We start from the raw sequence: 20,677 nt of genomic DNA on the forward strand, positions 1-20,677 counted from the left end.
GATCCCCCAGGCACTGCCCTCGCACCAATAACTCCATTGTGCTCAGGATGTGCCAATGTGCTGAAGTCAAACTGTGCCATGTGGGTTTCACACAGATCGAACGCAGGCTGCAGATCTGCTGGCAGCCCTCAGGAGCTCCCCTGCCCTAATCCCACTCTTGCACTCCTTCCCTTCGTGCTCTTGTGGCCTTTAATAACACTGTGACACCTGACAGCCTCCTCCTGTCTGTAAGCTGTCATTTTATGCAGCCGTTTCTCTTCCGTTTACCTCCCAAACTGAAGATGTTTCCCTGCAGTGAATAAGTGATGAGGTTCTTTTCACCTCTCCTTGGACAACTTCCTTTATTGTTTTTTCGGAGCATTAGGGACTCTGAGACCCTGGAGTGTGTCCAGAGAGGAGCAATGGAGCTGAGAAGGGCCTGGAGCTCAGTGGGGTCCTATGGGGGTGACCAAGTGGACGGCAGGCAGCCAGTTTTCCCTGTTTTTCTCTCTGGATCCATCCCCGCCTCAATGGGGCCATCAAACCCTTTTGCTGCAGAACCCGCAGGCACTTCACCTTGAAGGATCATTACCTACATTGAAACTACTGTTACATGCAGGTGCACAGGAGTGCCCTGGTTTTCACAGGCTCTGGGCAGAGACGTTCAGGTCTGGAGGCGTTTGGGGCATCACTAATTGAGCTGCAAAATGAGCTTATAGCTCCTGACTCCTCCCATCCAGAAATATCGCTCCTATATCGGCCCGCGCTGCCGGAGCTCACGGGACTCGGCTCCCCGCCGCCGGGATCGGGTGGTGCGTGCGGGGCTGGGGGTCGGGCTGTGTTGTGCTGTTGTGTTGTGTTGTTGTGTTGTGTTATGTTGTGTGTTCCCGGTGTTCCCCTGCCGCTCTCCAGCTCGGCTCGTTCTGGCCCCGCATCGTTCTGTGACTCCCCCCCTCCCGCCCCTTGGCGGCTCCATACACGCACACGGCGGCAGCGCAGCCCGCGCGGCGCACACGGGGATGCCGCAGCTCCACCCCGCCCCGCCCGGCCGCAGCTCCATCCGCTCAGCGCCGCGTCTCGGTGTCGGGGCGGCGCCGCGCGGCTCATTGGGTCCCGTTGGCGGGCGGAGCGCGGTAGGTCTCGGCAGCGGCGGATTGGAACGGAGCGGATCGGAACAGAACGGAGCGGATCGACGCGGGGCGCAGCGCATCGCTGTGGGGCTGGCACGATGCTGGAGATCCAGCTGGATGATGGCGGCGTGGGGGGGTACCCGGGCGACGACTATTGCTCGGGGTCGGTGATGTCAGAGCGGGTGTCAGGCCTGGCCAACAGCATCTACCGCGAGTTCGAGCGGCTCATCCACTGCTACAACGAGGAGGTGGTGAAGGAGCTGATGCCGCTGGTGGTGACGGTGCTGGAGAACCTGGACTCGGTGCTGACCGATAACCAGGAGCACGAGGTGGAGCTGGAGCTGCTGCAGGAGGACAATGAGCAGCTGCTCACACAGTACGAGTGGGAGAAGGTGCTGCGCAAACAGGCCGAGGAGGTGAGTGAGAGCGGCCCAGCGCCAACGGGGCCCGGCATCCATCTTGTGCGCGGCGCCAAGGGCCGGGGATGTGATGCAATGTGATGCGATGATATGATGCGATGCGATGTGATGATGTGATACGATGTGATGTGATGTGCTGCGGCGGTACCAGCATCGCAGGCCGCGCTCCCGGCCCCACTCCATCCGTTCCGCGCAGCCCGTGCGGAGGGGAAGGGGAATGGCTGGGAATGGCTGGGAATAGCTGGGAATGGCTGGGAATAGCTGGGAATGGCTCCGCGTTGCTGCGCTGCCCCGAGCTCGAACACCGGCTGCACGGGGATGACTGGAGGATTCCTGCCGGTTTCGGGTTTAAACGCGGCCCTCAGGTGGTTGATGTCTTCCCTGTACTTCCCCTGCCCTGGAGATGGTTCCCTGTCTGATCTCAGCGGCCTTTCCCCGGGCGCTGCGGGTCCCGGATCCCCAGGGCTGCGGCAGGTGCTGGGAGCGGGCGGCATCGGGGCACAGCGCCTCAGGCGGGGACAAAGGAGCTGAGCTGAGCGCGCTGCTCCGCACTGAGCGCTCGAGTCCGCCGACACCACCGGCATCTTTCTGGCCATAGGCGCAGCGGGGCGGCTCCGGCCTCCAGCAGGGCTGGTCTGTGACGTGCCGGACACATTGGTACCGCTAGAAGTGTAATGCTGCCGTGTCATCAGCATGTCTTTGCAAAGCTGCTGGGAAAGGAATGTATGCGTCTGTATTGGCTGTGTTTTAACACTGGGAGAGTAGAGGGTTTTTTCCATCCCAGGAGTCTTGCTCAGAGTCGGGTTTTGATTTGCTTAGATGTGGTAAATGAAATCCCTTCATGACTCCAGAGTAAAGCGCCGTGCAGTATTTCAATGGAGGTGCTCTGGGTGCTGGATGGTGAGGACGTGAGCCCAGGACATTTATCGCCCTGTACTAATGCTGGTCAATTTGGGTTGTAGCCTTAAGTTTTACGTATGTGTTAATAAAACTTACAGCTGATCTTTTCAAATTCATATGAAGGCAGGGAGGGATTGAAAAGCAATTCCAAGTGTGGGACTTCATTCCACAAGCCGGTATTTTGTAGCTTCTGAGAATTAAATACTTGGAAATGTGCTGCTGCTGGGGAGGAGTGGGGCTCGGGGCGTGGGGTGGAACAGCCCCATGGATGGATCCTGCATCTTTGGACTCGTATCTTTCTGCTCTCAGTTTACCAGGTACAGGGGGTGCTGCTTCCTGCTGTGCCTGCTCCTGGAAGCAGATGTGGTGACAACATTTACATCCTGCAGGGACGCTCGGACCCACAGCACGGTGCTGTTGGCAGATGTAAAAGCACTCTGTCATCCTCAGGCGCATCTGAGCTGAATGGGCAAAAAAGTATCTGCATAGGGCCTTGTTAGCAGAAAGGAATAGATAATGTGCTTCTATGAGAACAAATGGGTTTTGCCCCCTGTGTAGCCTCTGCTATCAGCTCACGTGTGTGAGATACAGCTGTCATTCCCTTTGTGTGTGACCAAAGCACACCATTACCTGCAGCAGTTTCCTGTGTGCCTCTTCCTGTGCAGTGGATTACGTGTTATGGAAGTGAAAATCTCTTATGCTACAGAGAATTCTGCTGTTCATCAGCTCATTGTAAGCAGAGAAATGCACCCCCCACCAGAGCACGCCTTGCACTTCTGTAGCAGGGGAAGCCCATCTCCGTCCCTGAGCAGCACTCGGCGCTGTGTGCTTTGCCTGTCCTGGGTCTGCAGCTTCCAGCCCCACTGAAGTATTAATAGAAACCAGTCCTGCCTTTGGTCTCCATTGTGTTGGTGGCACGAGCCGAGCTCTGCTCGCTGCCTGCTGGAGGAGGGTCAGGTTGGAGTGCCCCATGGAGGGATCTGTGTGCAGCTGGTTTGGGTGACACTTGGCTGTGCCTGGTTTGATCCCTGGGCGTGTGGGGCTGCAATAGCAGGTGGCTTTCCTGGAAGGCTTCAGCATGAATTGGAGTGTTGCACTGTTCAAAATGACAATGGTAGGATTTATCTGGTGTGATCACCCTGCATGTTCACCTGTGTGACATCCTGTTGGCTGGAGATGGCAGCACGTCTGTCTGTCTCCTCACACTGTGTTGCAGCTGACCTGGGGCTCATCTTTGCTTTGTGCTCAGCTCCCTTCTCTCAAGTCTTCTCATTGCAGTCACGATGTTTGCATGCCCTTGCCCAGTCCCAGCTCCTCTCTGACCATCAGCATCGCTTCGTTCCTCCTGTGTGATGTTTTGATTCTCTTCATGAGTGGCATCTCCCAGTCCGGTCTCATCTGCTGCACTTGAGTAGCACCTCCTGCCCTGTCAGCCCCACTTACCACAAGGCTGCCTTGAAGAGCTCTGTTAGCTGCCCGTGCTCCCTTTGTGCTCCTCTACAGCGATCCATGGTGTGCGGGGGCAGAGCTGTGTCAGGGCTGGGAAGAGCCCATCTGCCTGCCCTGGCTCTGCCATAGCACCAGGCCTGCTTCATGGAGAGCATTTAAAGGGCAGAGCATCTCATTCTTCAAAAAAAGGCTCAGATCCCTTGGAATAGGAATCCAGGAGATGGTTTTATTGATATATGCCAAAATAACAGCATTTGATTTCACAGAAGCATTTGAAGACCAATCTACAACTATAAAGTAGCTAACACATAAAAGATGTGCTTGTGAATCCTTGAAATTAGCAAGAGAAGCAAAAGCCCTTAAGGGCTGCAGTTGTCAAGGGGATGTTATTTCACTGAGGCTGTGTGCTCCTGTGCAGGTGGAGGTGTTCCTTCAGAGGAGTGTTTCTCTTTGGGGAGGATAGCAAAGATTTGAGCGTGGGGTGTAGCTCAAAGCATCTGCCCACCAGGCAGTACTGCGTCCTGCCACCAGTGGGTTCTGCCCTATTTCTTTGTCTTGGCCTCCTAAGACAGAATACTGTCAACGTAACTTCCTGAATTGCCAGTTAATTACTGCCCCAAATTGTGAGTTGGAGGCTGCACAGCCTGCATTGGCTCCTTGGCTGACAGCCTTCCTGCAGGTGGGGAGTGGAATGCGGTGTGAGTCCTTCCTGCCCTGCAGACAGCCCCCTCCTCACAGGCAGCTGTGCGTCCAGCTGTGCGTCCAGCTGTGCGTCCAGCTGTGCGTCCAGCTGTGCATCCAGCTGTGCGTCCAGCTGTGTATCCAGCTGTGCATCCAGCTGTGCATCCTCCCTGTTCTCCCGGGCAGTGCATCCCAGCGCTGCTCTCTGCCCAGCCGCAGGGTAAGGTGACGGCTGAGCTGCTGCTGTTCCCGTCAGCATGTAATACGTGCTGCCAGCCAGCCCAGATTAAGACCTTATAATAAGATTTCTGCATATATGCACATCCAGCTCACTCTGCCTGATTTATTGTTAATATGATATGATGGTTTCTGACCGCATGCTACTATTTTTAGTCATTTTCTTCCTCTGAAAGCCAGTAATGCAGGAAGCTCAGCCATCTCCAGTGTACCGCTGCTTTGCAGAGGAATACTCGTTCTTTCACTTAAGATGATTTTGTGCTCGTTGTTTTCCATTTAACGATGAGCGTGTGAACCATGGTGCTGGTTGTAACCTTATCCTGAGATGTTAGAGACCAGCGATCCTGCTTGAAATCCAGGGAGAGGCTCCAGCAAGACTAATTTGTATGTGTACAGCAGCGTCATGTTCCATCATTACTAACTGTTTAAAATATATCTGGCTCCTATAACTGCTGGAAAATTATCCTTTGAAAGCAAGTATGAAGGGATTGGAAAAAATAGTAATGCTGTGCTCGGCTTTGCTCTCCCAGGACAAGTGGGAGTGGGCTCTTTGTTCTTCCAGTTCACCCATTGATTTCATTGTAGTGGGGTAGAAAAGAAAGGAAGATTTTCCCTTCAACATCATTTGAATTACCTGTTCCTGAGGCCTCACTTCTTGAGCCTGTCCAGGCTCCATGGCATCCCTTCCTTCTGTTCTGGTGCAGTTTGTAAACATATGTGTGGAAAATAGATAGCTGTGTGTTACTGTCAGTTAACATCTGCAATGTTGAAGTCACCCATAAGGACCAGGGCAGCTGGATTTCAGGTCTCTCTCAGTTCCTTAGAGAACAGTGCCTCCATGTCCCCATGCTTGCTGGGTGGCCACTCCCACGGCACCCACTTTATTTGCTTGTCTTGACTTTCTGATGCAGGGAGAGACACTGGCTGGGAGATTCTGATGGAGGAACAGCCAAGAAGCGTTTTGGAGCCAGACAGAGTGAGGAGCCGTTGGGTCCCTGTGCCCAGAGCTGGTGTTCGATCTCCGTAGGAGATGGAGCAGGATATTGCTGCAGTGCACTCACCTGAGATGCTCTTCTTCCCTGAGAACACTTAGAGTGGCATTAATTTTTAATGCTGCTGTCTCTGTTTCTTCTCCACGTGGTCGGCTCATTGCTAGTTTGCAGTTTGTTTGAGTACTTTGAGGCTGCAAGACAGACAGGACTAAGAAGAGCCTTAGTGTGGAATGTTTAATCTTCCAATCGGTTTCACTAAACTAAACCAAAGCAACGGTAGCAAATCCAGGAATCCTATTAAAGTTGACCTACATAGTGGGAATAAAATTGGTCTCCTGCTTTCTTTTGCTTCCTCTTTTACTGTTGAGAGTTCTGTGAATATTTTCCTTAGAGTCAGTTAAAGTTTATTGCTACTCCAAGCACAATTCCTGCCTGGCTGGGTGGCACACGCCTGGGTGGGGAGCTGGGAAGAGATGGGCACCTTGTGCCAGGAGAGCTGCACAAGAGTGAAAGCCAAGCAAGTGAGAAGGGAGAGGGATTTAGCGCTGGGCTGTAATTGGAAGTTTGTCAACAGAGCATTAGCATGGAGTGCTTCCAGCAAACCCTGAGAGGGGGCAGAGGGAAATACTGCTTTTCTTAGCATAGCTTCAACCAGTCCAAACCAAGTGAAATGGCTTCTTTAGGCCTGTTGCTCAGTGTGGCTGTCTTGGTTAGAACTTTTTCTTTTTTACTGATGCCCAGAGAAGACTGGCCGGGATTTTCTTGCTGTGAGGTCTCATCACTCACTGCTTCCATTCTGCACCAATTGAGGCATAACTCAACTTACAGAACTGAAAAAGTAAGACTCAAGTTTTTCTTAGCAGCTCTGGAGCTGAATGTGCCATCCTTATAGAATCACCTGTCAAAGTTGCTCTGGTTTTTACCATGTAACTCTCTACCCCTTCTCTGATGTGTGCCTGAAAAAACCTCTGGTCTGAGATCTGGGAAGTGGATTGCAAAGGAGACTGTGAGGTGTGACGGTTGTGGGTTGGTTTTCCACAAGGCTTGTATGTTTCCTGCAAAATTTAGATGCAACATCATTAATAGTGGGAACTTTCTGATGTCTGAAGGAGATTTCTGACGTAGGCACTTCTAAATGCGTGACCGTAGACACAGAATTTGGCTTTTCTGACATAAAACTAACAGGAATCCAAATTCAGCCTAGCATGATAAAGGTGTTGTTGAAGATGATGGAACCGTGTTGGTTTACATAACTTGCATTGGCCAGCAGATTATATCTTAATGATACACAAAGTACATCTTTTACTTTATTTTAGAAGATAAGTATTTCTAGCTTGAGTAAATGCTGTTTTAACTTAAAGCACATAGAAATTCTTATCTCTTGCTTTTTTTGTGTGTGTACATATATATATGTATATATACGCACACATAGTATAGGAGGAGAGAAGAGGAAAAGTCAAATACATTTAGGTCTGTTCCTCATCCTTGCTTCCTTCTCTGGTTTTTCCCTGTACAGAAGTTCATAGAGTTTGAAGATGCACTGGAACAGGAGAAGAAAGAGCTACAAATCCAAGTGGAACACCTTGAATTTCAGACTCGACAGTTGTAGCTGAAGACCAAAAACTATGCAGATCAGAGTAAGCAAAGTTGTGCACCAGATACGATTATGTAGTTTGCTTTCCATGAGCATATACTTGCAGATATTCTTCATGTGCTGTTTTTTCTTGTTTGTTTTAATGTAGTTTGTGGAAAGCCTGAAATCTGTGGCTGTCCCTTTCTTTGGTATAAAAATCAGAGCAATCTACAGGGTGCGACATATCCACACTAGTGTAGTGCAGGTTTCATTGCTTCTCTTGCATGGAGCATGTCTAGATCTGTATGTTAGCTGATGGGTGGAATCTTTTCTTGGCAGTTTCACGGCTGGAGGAGCGTGAATCAGAAATGAAGAAAGAGTATAATGCTTTACATCAGCGTCACACAGAGGTAAGCTGTTGCCTGATTCCTTCCAAATAAACAAACTCTTAGCTTACCCATAAAACCACATCGGAGAATTGGGTTTTTCATCCTGACAGTGACTAGAGCTTCAGAAACTTGAGAGCATCAACATTATCTGAAGGGAGGGTGCAAGGAGGATGAAGCCATGCTCTTTTCAGTGGTGCCCAGTGCCAGAACAAGAATCAGAGGGTGCAAACCGGAACACGGGAGGTTCTGTCTGAACATCAGATAGCACTTTTTAAAAGAAATTTTAAGGAATTGGAAGTAAATGCTGGAAAACAATATTCAAAAAACAGAAATCACAGAATATCCCAAGTTGGAAGGGACCCATAATGATCATGGAGTCCAATGGAGTCTTTTGTTTTATTCTGTTTGCCTCACGTATTTTTTCCTCTTCTCAGATGATCCAGACCTATGTGGAACACATCGAACGATCCAAGATGCAGCAGGTTGTGGGAAATAATCAAACTGAGGGCAGTGTACCTGGGAGAAGGTAGGGCCATAACCTCTCCATATAATGTTTGCCATCCAGGAACTTATCAAATGAGTGCATATTTGCAAGAGAAAGAAACCAAAGGATCTTTCCCTGTGGGCATGGATTGTACCTGAAGCTTTTTGTAATGGGTTGAGGGTGAGTTGTGGATAAGTTCTCTAAGGTTTGACAGAGAGGAGTTTTTTGTGTTCTGTTACAAAGCTTAGACTTCATTGTGCTGCTGCAGATGGACGTCTTCTGGAAAGCAACGTTTGTGTTCTCAGGTATCATGTAAAAGACTGATCCATAAAATGGATGGGGATGGAAGAGAGTGTTCATTTGTGTGTGTCTGTGTGCATGTGTGATAGCCAGCGAAACTGGAGTAGTTAAACGCATTAGCCTTTATGTAACTTCTTCCCCAGTTTCTTAAGGGAAGATTTATCTGAGTCAGTCACTCAATAGATCTACTTATGCCCATGAAAGTGCTTTGTTTTTTTCCCCTCTGTTTTCATAGCACCAAAGTGATCAGAGCCAGCCTCTGTTTAAAGGAATGGCAGTAGCAGGAAATGAAGTGCAGTATATAAAACCACTATATTAAAACCACATATAAAAAGATAATTTCAAATGAAGAAAAGAAGAAATATTCTTCCTATTTTCTAAACATAAGGTTATTTTAGTACCTTCTGTTTAGATCCGTAACATTTAAATACTAGTGTGTCCATTAGGTTTGGGATAAAGAAAGTGGAAGGAAGTGTCAGGTCTTGAAATAAACAATATAAGCTCTCTGGAAGCTGTGGCTTCCTTTTGCTGGGTTGGAGTGCCTGGGAAGGAATTCAGATCATCAAGGTTTTGGTTGTGTATTGTAAAACAGCAGAGGAGAGAGCAAGAGAGACACAAACTGCTCCCCGATTCCTTGCAGACGTGATGTTCCTTCCCCAGCCAGTGCTTGGCCTCCTGCCCGAGCATCGTGCTGTGAGGGGAAGGTCTGGGGGTCAGCCTCTGGTTCTGTGCTGGTGCCTTACTGGTGTGCACACAGGGCTGCTGGGGGGAACGGGAGTTTTGTTCACAGCTGTTGGTAACGTAACATTGTGTTAGAAGGAAGGGAGGATGCTGAAGGAAAATGGGCTCTGTAACTGCAGAACATCCATGTTTGAGACTTCTGCTGGGCTGTGTGCCTCTGCTGTCAGATGTCTCTGTACAAGCTCTTAGGCACACCCATGGTGAAGGAGAAACAGGGTGGATTAGGTCTTTGTTCAGTCCAACTCACCTCTCCCACCTACCTGAAAGGTATGAATGTTTGTAGGAAGAACAGCTGTGCTGATGTGTGCGTTTCTGTCTTGTTGCCATCTCCATGTCTCAGCTGGGAACAGGGGGAGCTGGGAATTGCTGAGCTGGCAGGGTGCAGCATTGCAGGAAGCCAAGTGTCAGTGTGTGGTCCTGTTTCTTTTGTTCTGCAGAGAGCAGCTCATCTCTCCTGCCATGGAGAATATCCAGCAGTGTTTCAGGGGCAGCAATATAGCAGTTTGAAGCAGTTATACCTTAAACTCCAGAGGCAGAGAGACTTATCTAGGCTTTCTCCTGCACTAACTCTGAAGGACAGCACAAATCTGTAGCGGATCTAAAAGGAACTGGAATAGGAACATTCTGATCTGGCTGAGTTCTTTCCATATAGTAAGTTCTTAGTGCTGTGTTTTCTGCAGAGCAGTAAATTGGTGTCATGTCAGAGAGTGGCTTAGAAAAATAAAACTGATTACAGAATACAGTGTAACCCTTTCCCATCTGAAGGTGATGCTTCTCTAGCAGACCAGTGGAAAAATATAGAAATCTATACAAGGAAAGAAGAGCAGAAGCTGGATGGTGGCCTCTGTAGGTGAATGGAGGCAGGCATGATGGGTATGGAAAGAGAAGATATGGGGTGAAAAGAACCAGTAGGTTGTTAGGATTGTGAGAGTGTGTGTTCCTGACAGCTCCCTCAATAGGTTGTTTCTGTTTTCCTCTGCCCCAAACCAATCCTGATCACAGCTGTAATGGTTGGAGTGTGATAGGCTGGTTGCCCCCCCACACCCCGTTCTCTGGTATGAAGGACAAACCTTGCACTGAGGATTGTCTCTGTGTTGGAGGGATGCTATTCCATGTAACGTGTTGCTAGTTCCTGGAAGAATGGGAAGAAAGAGCAGCTCTCTGTGTCTGTCACAGCCCCTGCCAGGCCTCCATCTGAATCTGTAGGAACAGCAGCTGGGAAGTGGGTCGTTTTCCTTCATTTCAAGCTTTGGGCTGTTCATGTGTGCTGTATTTGTGTATGTTTGTGCCTTTGAGGGTTGTGTGGTCCTGTGTCTGCACAGCTGCGTGTGGGTGAACACCAGCACTTGTGAGTTGGTACACTGATGTGTTTTGGGGGGGATATGGGTGTAATCTCTCAATGTCTTCCTACATGTTTGTGAGTGCATTTGGTTACCTTCACCTGTGGATGTGCTTGGGTGTGTTTTATATGGTAGACTGTGTAAATACATATTTGCATAAGGCTGTAAATGCACCAAGGGTGCTTCCTTGTCACTTGAGAGAAGATGGTGCAAGAACTGCTGGGGGGTGTGTGTGCCTGCTGCCATCTGAGGAGGGGAATGGGTACAGTGCACACCTCCAAGTAGTATGAATAAAAGTGCATGCATTCGCTGTCTCTGATAGGGCTGCATGTTTGCATGACCTTCATTCTCTAATAGTTGTTGTTGTGTTTTTTTGTTGTTTTTTTTTTTGTCTTGCTTTTTGTGCAATTGCTGCTCTGTTTTGGCTGTTACGTTTGTCGCTGCAGTCATCGCCAGTCATGGAGGAAAAGGTAAATCCTACTGCTATTTGTTAATCATAGTTCTGGAGGTTGCTGTTGGGTGGTCGTGGTGTGATGCTGAAAGGTTCTGTGCTGGCCTATTTGCCCTCTTTGTGTACTGACATCTGCATTAGATTCACTCACATGGCACACTTCCCTTGGCTGGTGCAGAGGGAGCCAGCAAGCTGCTACATCAGGAAGGAGCTCATTCACCCAAAGCAGAAGGGGCAGAGGCTGGATTCCAAACCGGGATCATCCCTGTGTGATTGGACATTTGCACTTCACCTTCCAGATTACTTTAAAAAGTTGTCTTTTCTCCTTTAAATTAGAATCATCAAATCACCAAGGTTGGAAAAGATCCCCAATGATCCAAGTGTCCACCTACCACCAATATTTCCCTTCTAAACCATGCCCTGCCTACCGCATCTACACGTTTCTTGAGCACTTCCTATATGAGCACAAAATACACCTCTTTTCTAAGCAGGGCAGGAAATGCGTGTCACCAGTAACTGTCAGAATGCACATCTGACTTTGGCTGAGGCAGTGAGTTCTGCACCCTCAGCCTACAAAGAGGGCTGTTGCCACCTTGCAATGATGGCAAACCTAGTAGTTCTGTTACATTTTCTAAGCTTTAAGGTCTTACAGGAGGAGCATTCTGATCCAGGTTTTGGCTACTGCAAGCCCTTATAGAGGCTTTTGCTTTTTTCCTCACAACATGAGGTGGAACTAACCAAGTGCTCAGAGTCCCCCTGGACCAGAAGGACGTGGGTGTATGAAAGTCACTCCAAAGGGCTGTAGTCAGCACTGAAAATTTATAGCAACCCTGAGGATATTCTGAACTACTCTGGGGACTGGTAACACCAACATCAGGACTGTGAAACTGAAGTTATCTTTCCTGCAGTTTTTCCTTGATGGGGCACAGAAAGCAGCCATTCCAAGCAGGAGCCATGCTGGCACAGCGGTGCAGTGCGCCGTGTCAGCTGGACAGTGCTCAGAATGGAAAGGCTGAGCATTGGTCTCTTCCGTTAGACATTTTGCTTTCACTTTGTAAATGAACTCTTTTCTGCCCCTGCCATGTCAGTGTGTTTGAGTCAGTCCTGGGGCAGCCTCAGATGCAGCTGCAGTTGTTTTTCACCCATGGTCACAGATCACAGGATCACAGAACAGGTTGGGTTGAAGGGACTGCTGGAGGCTGCCGGTCCCACTGTGTGATGGTGGTAGCTGAGCTGAGTCTTGGTGAAATGATTGCTGTGTCCAGGAGCAGTGCTGTACTGGGCTGGCATGGAGCCTGATGGAGCAGGGAAGCAGATCGGTGTCTTGCAAGGAGGTGTTGACTGCTGCCCTGTTTCTGGAGTGTTCATGCTGACAAGCTACTTTCTTTTTTGAGTTTCCACCTCCACTGCTTGCTCTACATTTTCTCCCACTGGAACTTGGTCCCCAAATCTGTGCCAGCTTCCATATTGAGAATCAAATCCACAGCTTGCTGGTCACCTGCACTTGCCAGAAAGGAGAGTGATAAAGAAAAAGTAATACAGACATCTGGCTTTATGAGTGATGCATTTATTTATAAGTTTGTATAAATTCTGAATTTTGAGAAGACTGTAGTTGGATATGGAGGAGGAATCACAGAATGCAAGTATTACTTCTCTTGCTTAGTATTAGAAGTGATCCAAAACCCACTGATTTCTGCTGTTGGTGCAAACCAGGTTTGGGGTGGAATGTGCAGAAGTGGCGTGTAGGTGACTCACTTCAGCCTCTTTCTTCATTCAATGATGCCCATTTTGTTGTGGGATTGTCTGCTGTGGCGTTTTCCCACGGTGCACCCATTTCTCAAAGGACACATTGGTTTGAATTTGCTCAGTTTCTTTGCACTTTTGCTTTTCCTTCAAACACTGCATGGGGGTGCTGATGTCAGTTGTGCCTGTCCTGGTCACTTGACCCCCTTTGACTTTCTAGGCAGATGGTTGGCTCTACCTGTAGACACTCTGGGTCTGAAGAAACAGCACCATGGAGCTGTGGGTTTGGGAATCCACACAACTGCTAAGCTGGGGCAAGGAGTGCGGTTCAGTTTCTAATGACTAACATTTTGCATGAGCTAGTGTGCTGTTTCTTTTGTGTATGAAGCTCGTAAACAGCTAACAGATTGGCTTTCCCTCTCTCTCTGTTTCTCTGTTTAGCAGGAAGGAGCGTCCTAACTCTCTGAATGTCTTCCCCCTCGCGGATGGCATGGTACGTAGGCAGATAGGGGCCAAGATCGTCCCAACACTGGACCACTGGCACCTGAGTGGCCTCGGGCAGCTGCAGTCCAACTCCAGCTACAAGGTTTTACAGACCATCACAGAGCAAGGGCTTCCCACTCTGCCACTGTCAATAGCATCCATGTTTTCATTAAGGTGGAGGTTAACCTGTGTCCATAACCCTTTGCAGCCTCTTCCTGCTGTGAGTTTACTCTTGTGGTGGCTGTGATGAGGTGGGAGGATGTCCCATCACAGATCTGGTGTACAGTGTGGGATGGATTTATAAGGCTCCTCATGCTTGTTACCCCCTTGTCTCAGTGTTAATCTCTTGGCTGGCCCTAAGTTGAAAAGAGTATATGTGAGGACAGTTAGAAATATAGTGAAGATAAAATCCTTACCTTTTTTAGCTTATTTGTGAGAGGAAATGATGGAACCTGCCTCCTCTCTTTCCCTCTCTAAGAGCAAAGCTTTTGCTCCTCAGATGGGGCTAGAAGTAGAGTTACTCTTGCTCTTCAGCAGTTGTTCTTTTTGTCTTACCACTCTTCTGGCCTTCCTATTTTCAGCTAAAAGGGGTACTAAACATCTGACTGCCCAAGTCCTGCACTGTGCTTTTAAAGCTCTTCACTTCCTCACACATCTGGTCTGCAGCTCTAGTCTTGTGCTGTCTATATCCAGTACGCCTGTCACATTCAGTGCACTGCCTTCTGCACTGGGGCTTGCCAAAAGCCTCACAGCATGGCAGCCACACCAGAGCAGCTGGATCGTTGTGCCTTTTGCTTCAGGTGCTGTGCCATTTGGAGACTGGTCTGAGTTCAAAGACCCAGAGATTGTGCTCTTAGTTGACAGATCTGTGCATTTATTAACAGCTGAGGCCGCTCATGATGAGCCATCTTTCCCACATTCTGTGCCTGCAAACTTCTCAGTCTTTGCTCAGAATCCTACCAGATTCTTAAACGATGTTTCCCAGGTGCCTGGTGTCAGCCCTGACAGCCAGTGATGCATCCACCCAGCATGGCTTGCAGTGTGTCCTCCCTGCAGAGCTTCTGGTCTGCTTTAAAGGTGTCTTAAAAGGCACTAATCAGATCCTACACTAATTTCTGGAGAGCTTTACTGCAGTTAGGGAATAGCAAAACCACAGTGCAGTGGGATGTGGATGTGAAGGTGTAGCTTCAGATAGTCTGACGTGTGCCAGCACATTGCTGCACACAATCACACGGCAGCCAAAATGTACAGAGAGCGTATTTGTACTTCTGGAAAAAATGTATTCCTTTGGATCTCTGAACAGCACTGCACACTGTGGTATGGGTGTGCTCTTGAGCTCTCTGTTGGTCAGGCATGTGTGGCAGGTGTAAGCCTTTAGAGGAGCTGGAACAAAGTTGAGGTGAGATCCACCTTCCAGACTACTGAAGGCATGATTCTTTCAGAGATATCATTGCGGGGCTTCTGAGAGGTTTTCAGTGAGAGCTGAGGGGAACTCAGCAGTAATTCAGGATCTGCATTGCAGGAGAATACAGCGGGAATCCACATAGATTGTAAGCTTTGGTTTCCAAGCTCAAGTAATGGAGAGTTACTGACTTGATGACTTTGTCATTTATTATTGGTGATGTCAGGCAAAAAGTCCATTTCTGGTAAAAAGAAAACATGCAGAAATAGTACCGTGCTGCTCTACATGTATTTGATGGGTGGGTCTGGGGCTTGTGTTGATGCTTGCTAGGAAAATTCAGAAGTGGGAAACACAATAAGGAGGTCAGCTGATAGTGTGCAGATAGAGCTCGGGCTATGGAAGACTTGGATAGCTGGGGTGTTAGGGAGGATTTCCTAAGGCTGTTGAAGAAACATATGAATAATTAAAAGGACTGATTATCTGACTCTGGATTTGCAGTTTGGAATGGAAAATTTTCCTCCTGCGAGCTACTTGTGTGCACTCTGACTAAAAATGCTGTTTTTCAGCTCTTCTGCATGGCTGAAATCTCAGCACTGGTGCTCATGCACTTCTTGCTTCTTCTTCATCTGCTCTGATATTTCACTGACATCGACTGCAGACACGTAACTGACTTTATTTTCCCAATATGTGTATCTTGACTTTTCTGGCTAGTTTTCCTTCTTACGGGGCCATACATTAGTTATGTTTTAATTGTACTTGTGTACTTATTATGACTATTTTCTGTTTAAGTTGCTGTCCTTTGTTATTTTCTTTTTATATTCAGTTGCACATTTATTTTACATAATGATTTGGAGATGAAAGTCCTTAACGTTTTTGTTTTTATGTACTATGCTTTCAGTGTTATAACCATACAAGTGTGACTACTCATGGTGACATATGACTGCTATGAATGTTGAGCCTTTGCAATGCATTTTGGAGGTCACTACTGCACATTTGATGTTTAGGAGGTTGACAGGTATGGCTGTAGGTAAGTGGTGGCTGTGGAGTTTTCTTTGGGTGAGCTCTGGGCAATGCAGTGTGCCTCCTGGACTGCAGAGGAGAGCTGTACAGTCGGTAAAATATCTGGATCAGTAATAGTGGAACAATCAGAAGGACAGTAGAAGGAAGATACCAGCGAAGTTTAATAGATGTTCTGGACTGCGAAGAAAAGTGCCTTGGTAGTGTTAACATTTGAGAGGAATTTCTCCAGGGCAGGTTGGTAGTCTTAATAAAGGACACTCTCTAGATGACTACAAACTACAAGTGTATAATCATAGAGTGTAATTACATTTGTAATAACTCCCTGATGTGTTCCGGGTGAGAGAAGGATAATGTCAACAAGCAGGAAGCTTGTATTCTCAATACAAGTATCACTCTATAGATGCTGTAGAACTTCTAAATGACATCTAGATCCCAAGTCCAAGAATTGACATCTGCACATCCCTTTTGCAGGGCTGAAATTCTCACAGACTTCAGTTATGCTTAAAGGTTGTGGGTACAAGAAGGAGCTCTGAATCTGTTCATCCAACAGAAGTGGTTTTTTGGGTGGGGGAAGAGGTTTTATGATTGCACTTTATGCTTGGAACTCTTTGTTGTCCCTCTGTATGACAGAAAGCACAGCAGGTAAATTGCAGCTGAAGTGTTACAAGGTTTATTGGATCACGTTCCCAAAAAATGAACTAAACTATTAGAAAAGTAACTCACAAAACAGGAATCTGGAGTGGAGGTGAGAAGTGTGGTTTCCACATGTAGCCACAGTGAAGTGTTTCCATCTCAGTTTTGCTTGTAAAATCAGCAAATGTGCAGGGAAGCCATTGGAACTTCCATGTGGGAGCGTGGGGGCTGCTTGGACTGAATGTGCAGAAACCAAACAAGACATCAATTTTTCTGAATGGTCAAATATTAAAAATAAACCTTTCTATATAAATGCACAGATGTAATATAGAACCTTTTGACTTGTGCCATGCAATGCACTGCAGGGTGTTTTAAGATAAGCATAGTGGCCGGTCTAATTAAGGGAAGGTGTTAATAAGATTCCAGATTAAAAAAAAAAAAAAGGCTGCAAAGGGTTAATATATTTCAGTATTTCTCTCATCCCATTTTGAATTGCTTTGTTATGTTGTGCAGTTAATGTTAGAACAGTAGAGCAAGACTTAGAAATTAGTGAACCAGCATCACAGCTCCGAGGATGGGAGGCCTGAAGCAGCTGCTGAGCAGTCTGAGCCTCTGCAGCAGTTGCACAGGAGGGGAGAGGCAAGCAGTAACAATTATAGCTGAGTCTGGGTGTGCGGCTGCTGAGCGTCACTGTACCCAATTGCAAGTCATCAGCACATAGAACTCTCCAAATTCATTTTGCCATCTCCCTACTGGCAGCAATTAGAGTGGGCTGCCGTGAAGAAAGGAGAGATCTCATTTGGTACTGGGGATGATTACTGCATCAGTCAAGACATTAATTGGCTGACTTTGAAGCAGCGCTGCTTTAATTGACAAACAAGGGCTGCAGTGTAAAATCCTCACAAAGCCTTACAAGTCTCCCATGTTTTTCAAGAGGTGTTAATACAAGAAATGGGGCTGTAATGTCTGTAAAGCTGAGACTCACTCATGCACATTTCACAATGGAAGTCTGTTGCCTTCGTTAATTTGTCAGCTTCTTATTTTTGAGTTTCTGGGTCTTGCCTTATCAATTTGGGGAGACCACACCTGTTTCTTCTGTGCTGTCAAGCCAGACCCATGCTTGGCAAGCTTCTGTGTAACATCATGCGGGGACATAGGGCTTCCCCCACTAGCAAAATCGGACCATCAGTTTGTTATCTGCTTTGCTTCTGCAGCTTGGTGTAAGAAATACGCTGCTGTTCTCTCAACGCAGGGGATTCTCATTCTTGTTATGTCAGTGGCTTACTGTAATGGCAGCTTCTGGATCCTCTAAGAGCTCGCATCTTTCCCAAGCAATGTCCGTGTTACCTTCCAGTCTTGGGAAATGCTGTCCTGGCTTACTGCGAGTGCCAAAGCCCTTCAGCTTCTGCTGTAGTCAGTGGCAATTGGAGGTGCTTTTCACTTATGAAAAGACCTTCTTCCTTGAGGTGCATGATGAAGAGGTCGCATAATGATGTGGCTTGTGAAGATAACTCTTCATAGTAAGAGAAGAAGGATGTCAGTCCTTTCACAGGTAGGATTTGCTTGCTGAGTTCAGCATGGGAACTCACTGCTGCATTCTGGTTGCAGTGCCACGTGTCTCCAGTGAACGCTGGGCATTTAGTCAGTGCAGTGAGCAAGGCTCATTTTGCTTAATGCTTTAAGGCAGCCATATACCAACAAACCGGAGATTAACTGAAATATATAGCTCTGCTTTTCCCTTTTTATTCTTTCCCTACCCTGGAATTGCCATAATGTCCCCAAGATGAAATGTCTGAATCTGGGCAGTCCTCAGCAGCTGCCACGCCGAGCACCACTGGAACCAAGTCCAACACTCCCACATCATCTGTGCCCTCTGCTGCTGTCACACCCCTGAATGAGAGCATCCAACCCATCAGCGAATACAATGGCACAACCAAGAGCAACAAGAGGACACGAGAAAAGTGGAACAGCCGGAACATGGAAGTCCAGGTCACGCAGGAGATGAGGAATGTCAGCATAGGTATGGGAGCTGGAGCATGTTTATGAATACAGGTTTCTGAGGTTAGCATCAGAACCAGAACCTTTTCTGTGTAATACAGAGGAAATTCCTGTGCTAACGTTCACCAGCTGTTTCCTAACAGGTTGAGACTATAAAACAACGTGCAACATCCTCTAGTGTAGCATTTGAATAAAAAGACTCACAGCTGAGTCCAGTTCTGTATTTTATTATTGCTTGCCCACAGTGCCAGCCTCAACCAAGCAATGAACGCTCTTGTTCTCATGGGCTTTGTAGATTTTACTTCTGGGGCAGCTTGGAAAGGACAAAAATGTCACCTCTAACACATTAAAGGGGCTAATGTAGTACACAGGTGACATCCTTAATCCTTCGGAAATTCTCTATGCAAACAGACATTGTGTTTATGTTGCTTGCCTCAGCTTTCAAATATTTTGGTTTCTAAGTATGTTGGTTTCTATGTAAGTTGGCAAAAGGGGGAGTCCCTTATTTTCTTCCTCAAATATTGGTCTTAGGCTACAGATTATACAGAAACCAGGTTAGATTTCATGCACTGAACTGTGCAGTTTCAAAGTGAAATTTTAACTATATGCAGCACCATGACATTGTCAAGCTGTGCTATTTGCAGCTGCAGAAATGCCTTTAAGGAGCACTGTTGCCATAGATCATGTGTTGTCTTACGTAGGTATGGGAAGCAGTGACGAGTGGTCCGATGTTCAGGACATCATAGACTCTACTCCTGAGCTGGATATGTGTCAGGATCCCCGCCTGGAGCGCCCTGGTAACAGGTATTGGTTGTGACTTTCTGCTCTTGGCCCTCTGTCTTGTTTTTGTGAAGGGTGGATATTGTGGTCCAGAGCTCAAGATGCAGCTGTTTCAGAAAATGCATAAATTCTGCCTAATGCAAAAATGAGGTGCTGGCAGCCTTTGAGATCTCCAGGGAAGGCACATATCAGTAATATGGAAGGATCTGTGTGAGTGGCCCAGGCTGCTCTGAGACAGGAAAAAAGAAATCCAGGGCTGTTCACAGCATTTAAGTCCTTATCTGATCTTACTGCTGTGAGGGTTGCTGTTGAAGTTGGTGGGAGTGTAGGCATCACTGCACAGCCTTAGGACTGCCAGTGGAAGGTTTTCTATGAATTTTTGAGTAGTTATCAGCTATTTGAAAAGGCATCAGCGAGGCAAGGCTGAGGTCATGCAAGGTAGGTATTGGTACATGGTATGGGGAATAAAACATTCTTTTTCCTTTACTTACTGAATTCCCTCAGTCAACCCGTGGCAGAATCCACTCTCAGAGTTTTGACTGTACTGGTCTGTGATGCTCAGTATTTCAGAGTTATGTTCTGGCTTAAACATCACCAAGTAAGAAGAATCCTTGCCTTTCTTTCTTCCAACCACAGCCCAACCCAGGGGATTGTGAACAAAGCGTTTGGCATCAACACAGACTCCCTCTATCATGAACTTTCCACAGCAGGATCCGAGGTGATCGGAGATGTTGATGAAGAAGCAGATCTGCTAGGTAAAATTTGTTGGGACTGTTCTGTTTTCTCTGAAGCAAAGACAGCTCCGTTAGGCTTCTAGAAGCGTTTAGATTCACTCTTTTTTCCGAACTTGGATGTTTGACCTTTAGAAAATGGCATGGAATTTGGAATACACTGTGACTGAAATATGCACCTACAGCAGTAATTCTTACCCAACAGCTTGAGTTAATGGCTGTGTATTTGGGCTGTCTTTGTGTCTGTAAGTTATTTTCCTTTGTTTGAAGATTGCTTCTTCCCCTCCTCCCACAAATCTTCACGCCAGTAATTCTGCATTCTGGCAGCTTCACTTGGAATAGAGATTTTCTTGGAAGTTTGCAAGAAAAAAAAAACCCTTTTGTTAAGATTTCTTTAAGTTTAAGGGGAACAATTGTCGTTCTCGTATGGAAACATCATAGATTTCACTGCAGTTTTTACCTTCTTAGTCAATCCAAGAGAGTTTTGCATTCTCCTTTTAGGCTGATATTGAAGGAGCTTCTTGTATCTGAAGTCTGCTTATGTTCTATGTTCCCAATGAGGACTTTGAAGCAGTCAGAGAAGCAGCTTTGTGTCAGGTAGCAGTCTGATAAAGCTGTGAAAGTGTAGCAGTCCCAGCTGCTTGTGGGTTGTTCCCCCTTTCTCTCATATCTCCTTTCCTGGTCTTCATTATCCCTTTACTCTGGACATAGGGTAGGACTAACAGTTGGGTAATGGGCCCTGCAAAGTCCTTTTTTTCAGTGTTAGGGTGGCCTCCTGTGTTTGCTTTGGAGATTAAAATCTTACTTCATTTAATGGGTGTT

General features: G+C 47.1%; 1 protein-coding gene and 1 pseudogene across 1 annotated transcript; both read left to right on the forward strand.

Annotated features, from left to right (window-relative positions):
- Positions 1–1,207: 1,207 nt before the first annotated feature.
- On the forward strand, positions 1,208–15,814 carry LOC146752850 (C-Jun-amino-terminal kinase-interacting protein 3-like; annotated as a pseudogene).
- Positions 15,815–17,159: 1,345 nt separating this feature from the next.
- On the forward strand, positions 17,160–20,166 carry LOC146752851 (C-Jun-amino-terminal kinase-interacting protein 3-like). The gene is made up of 4 exons (XM_085531299.1): positions 17,160–18,366; positions 19,046–19,148; positions 19,761–19,879; positions 20,126–20,166. The coding sequence occupies exons 1-4, from the start codon at positions 18,135–18,137 to the stop codon at positions 20,164–20,166; spliced, it is 495 nt and encodes a 164-aa protein (XP_085387425.1). The 5' UTR covers positions 17,160–18,134.
- Positions 20,167–20,677: the final 511 nt, after the last annotated feature.

This window comes from Coturnix japonica, unplaced genomic scaffold (genome assembly GCF_054131305.1).
Source record: "Coturnix japonica strain WE unplaced genomic scaffold, WE-NBRP24 Scf041, whole genome shotgun sequence".
In the NCBI taxonomy this organism is placed as follows: Eukaryota; Metazoa; Chordata; class Aves; order Galliformes; family Phasianidae; genus Coturnix; species Coturnix japonica.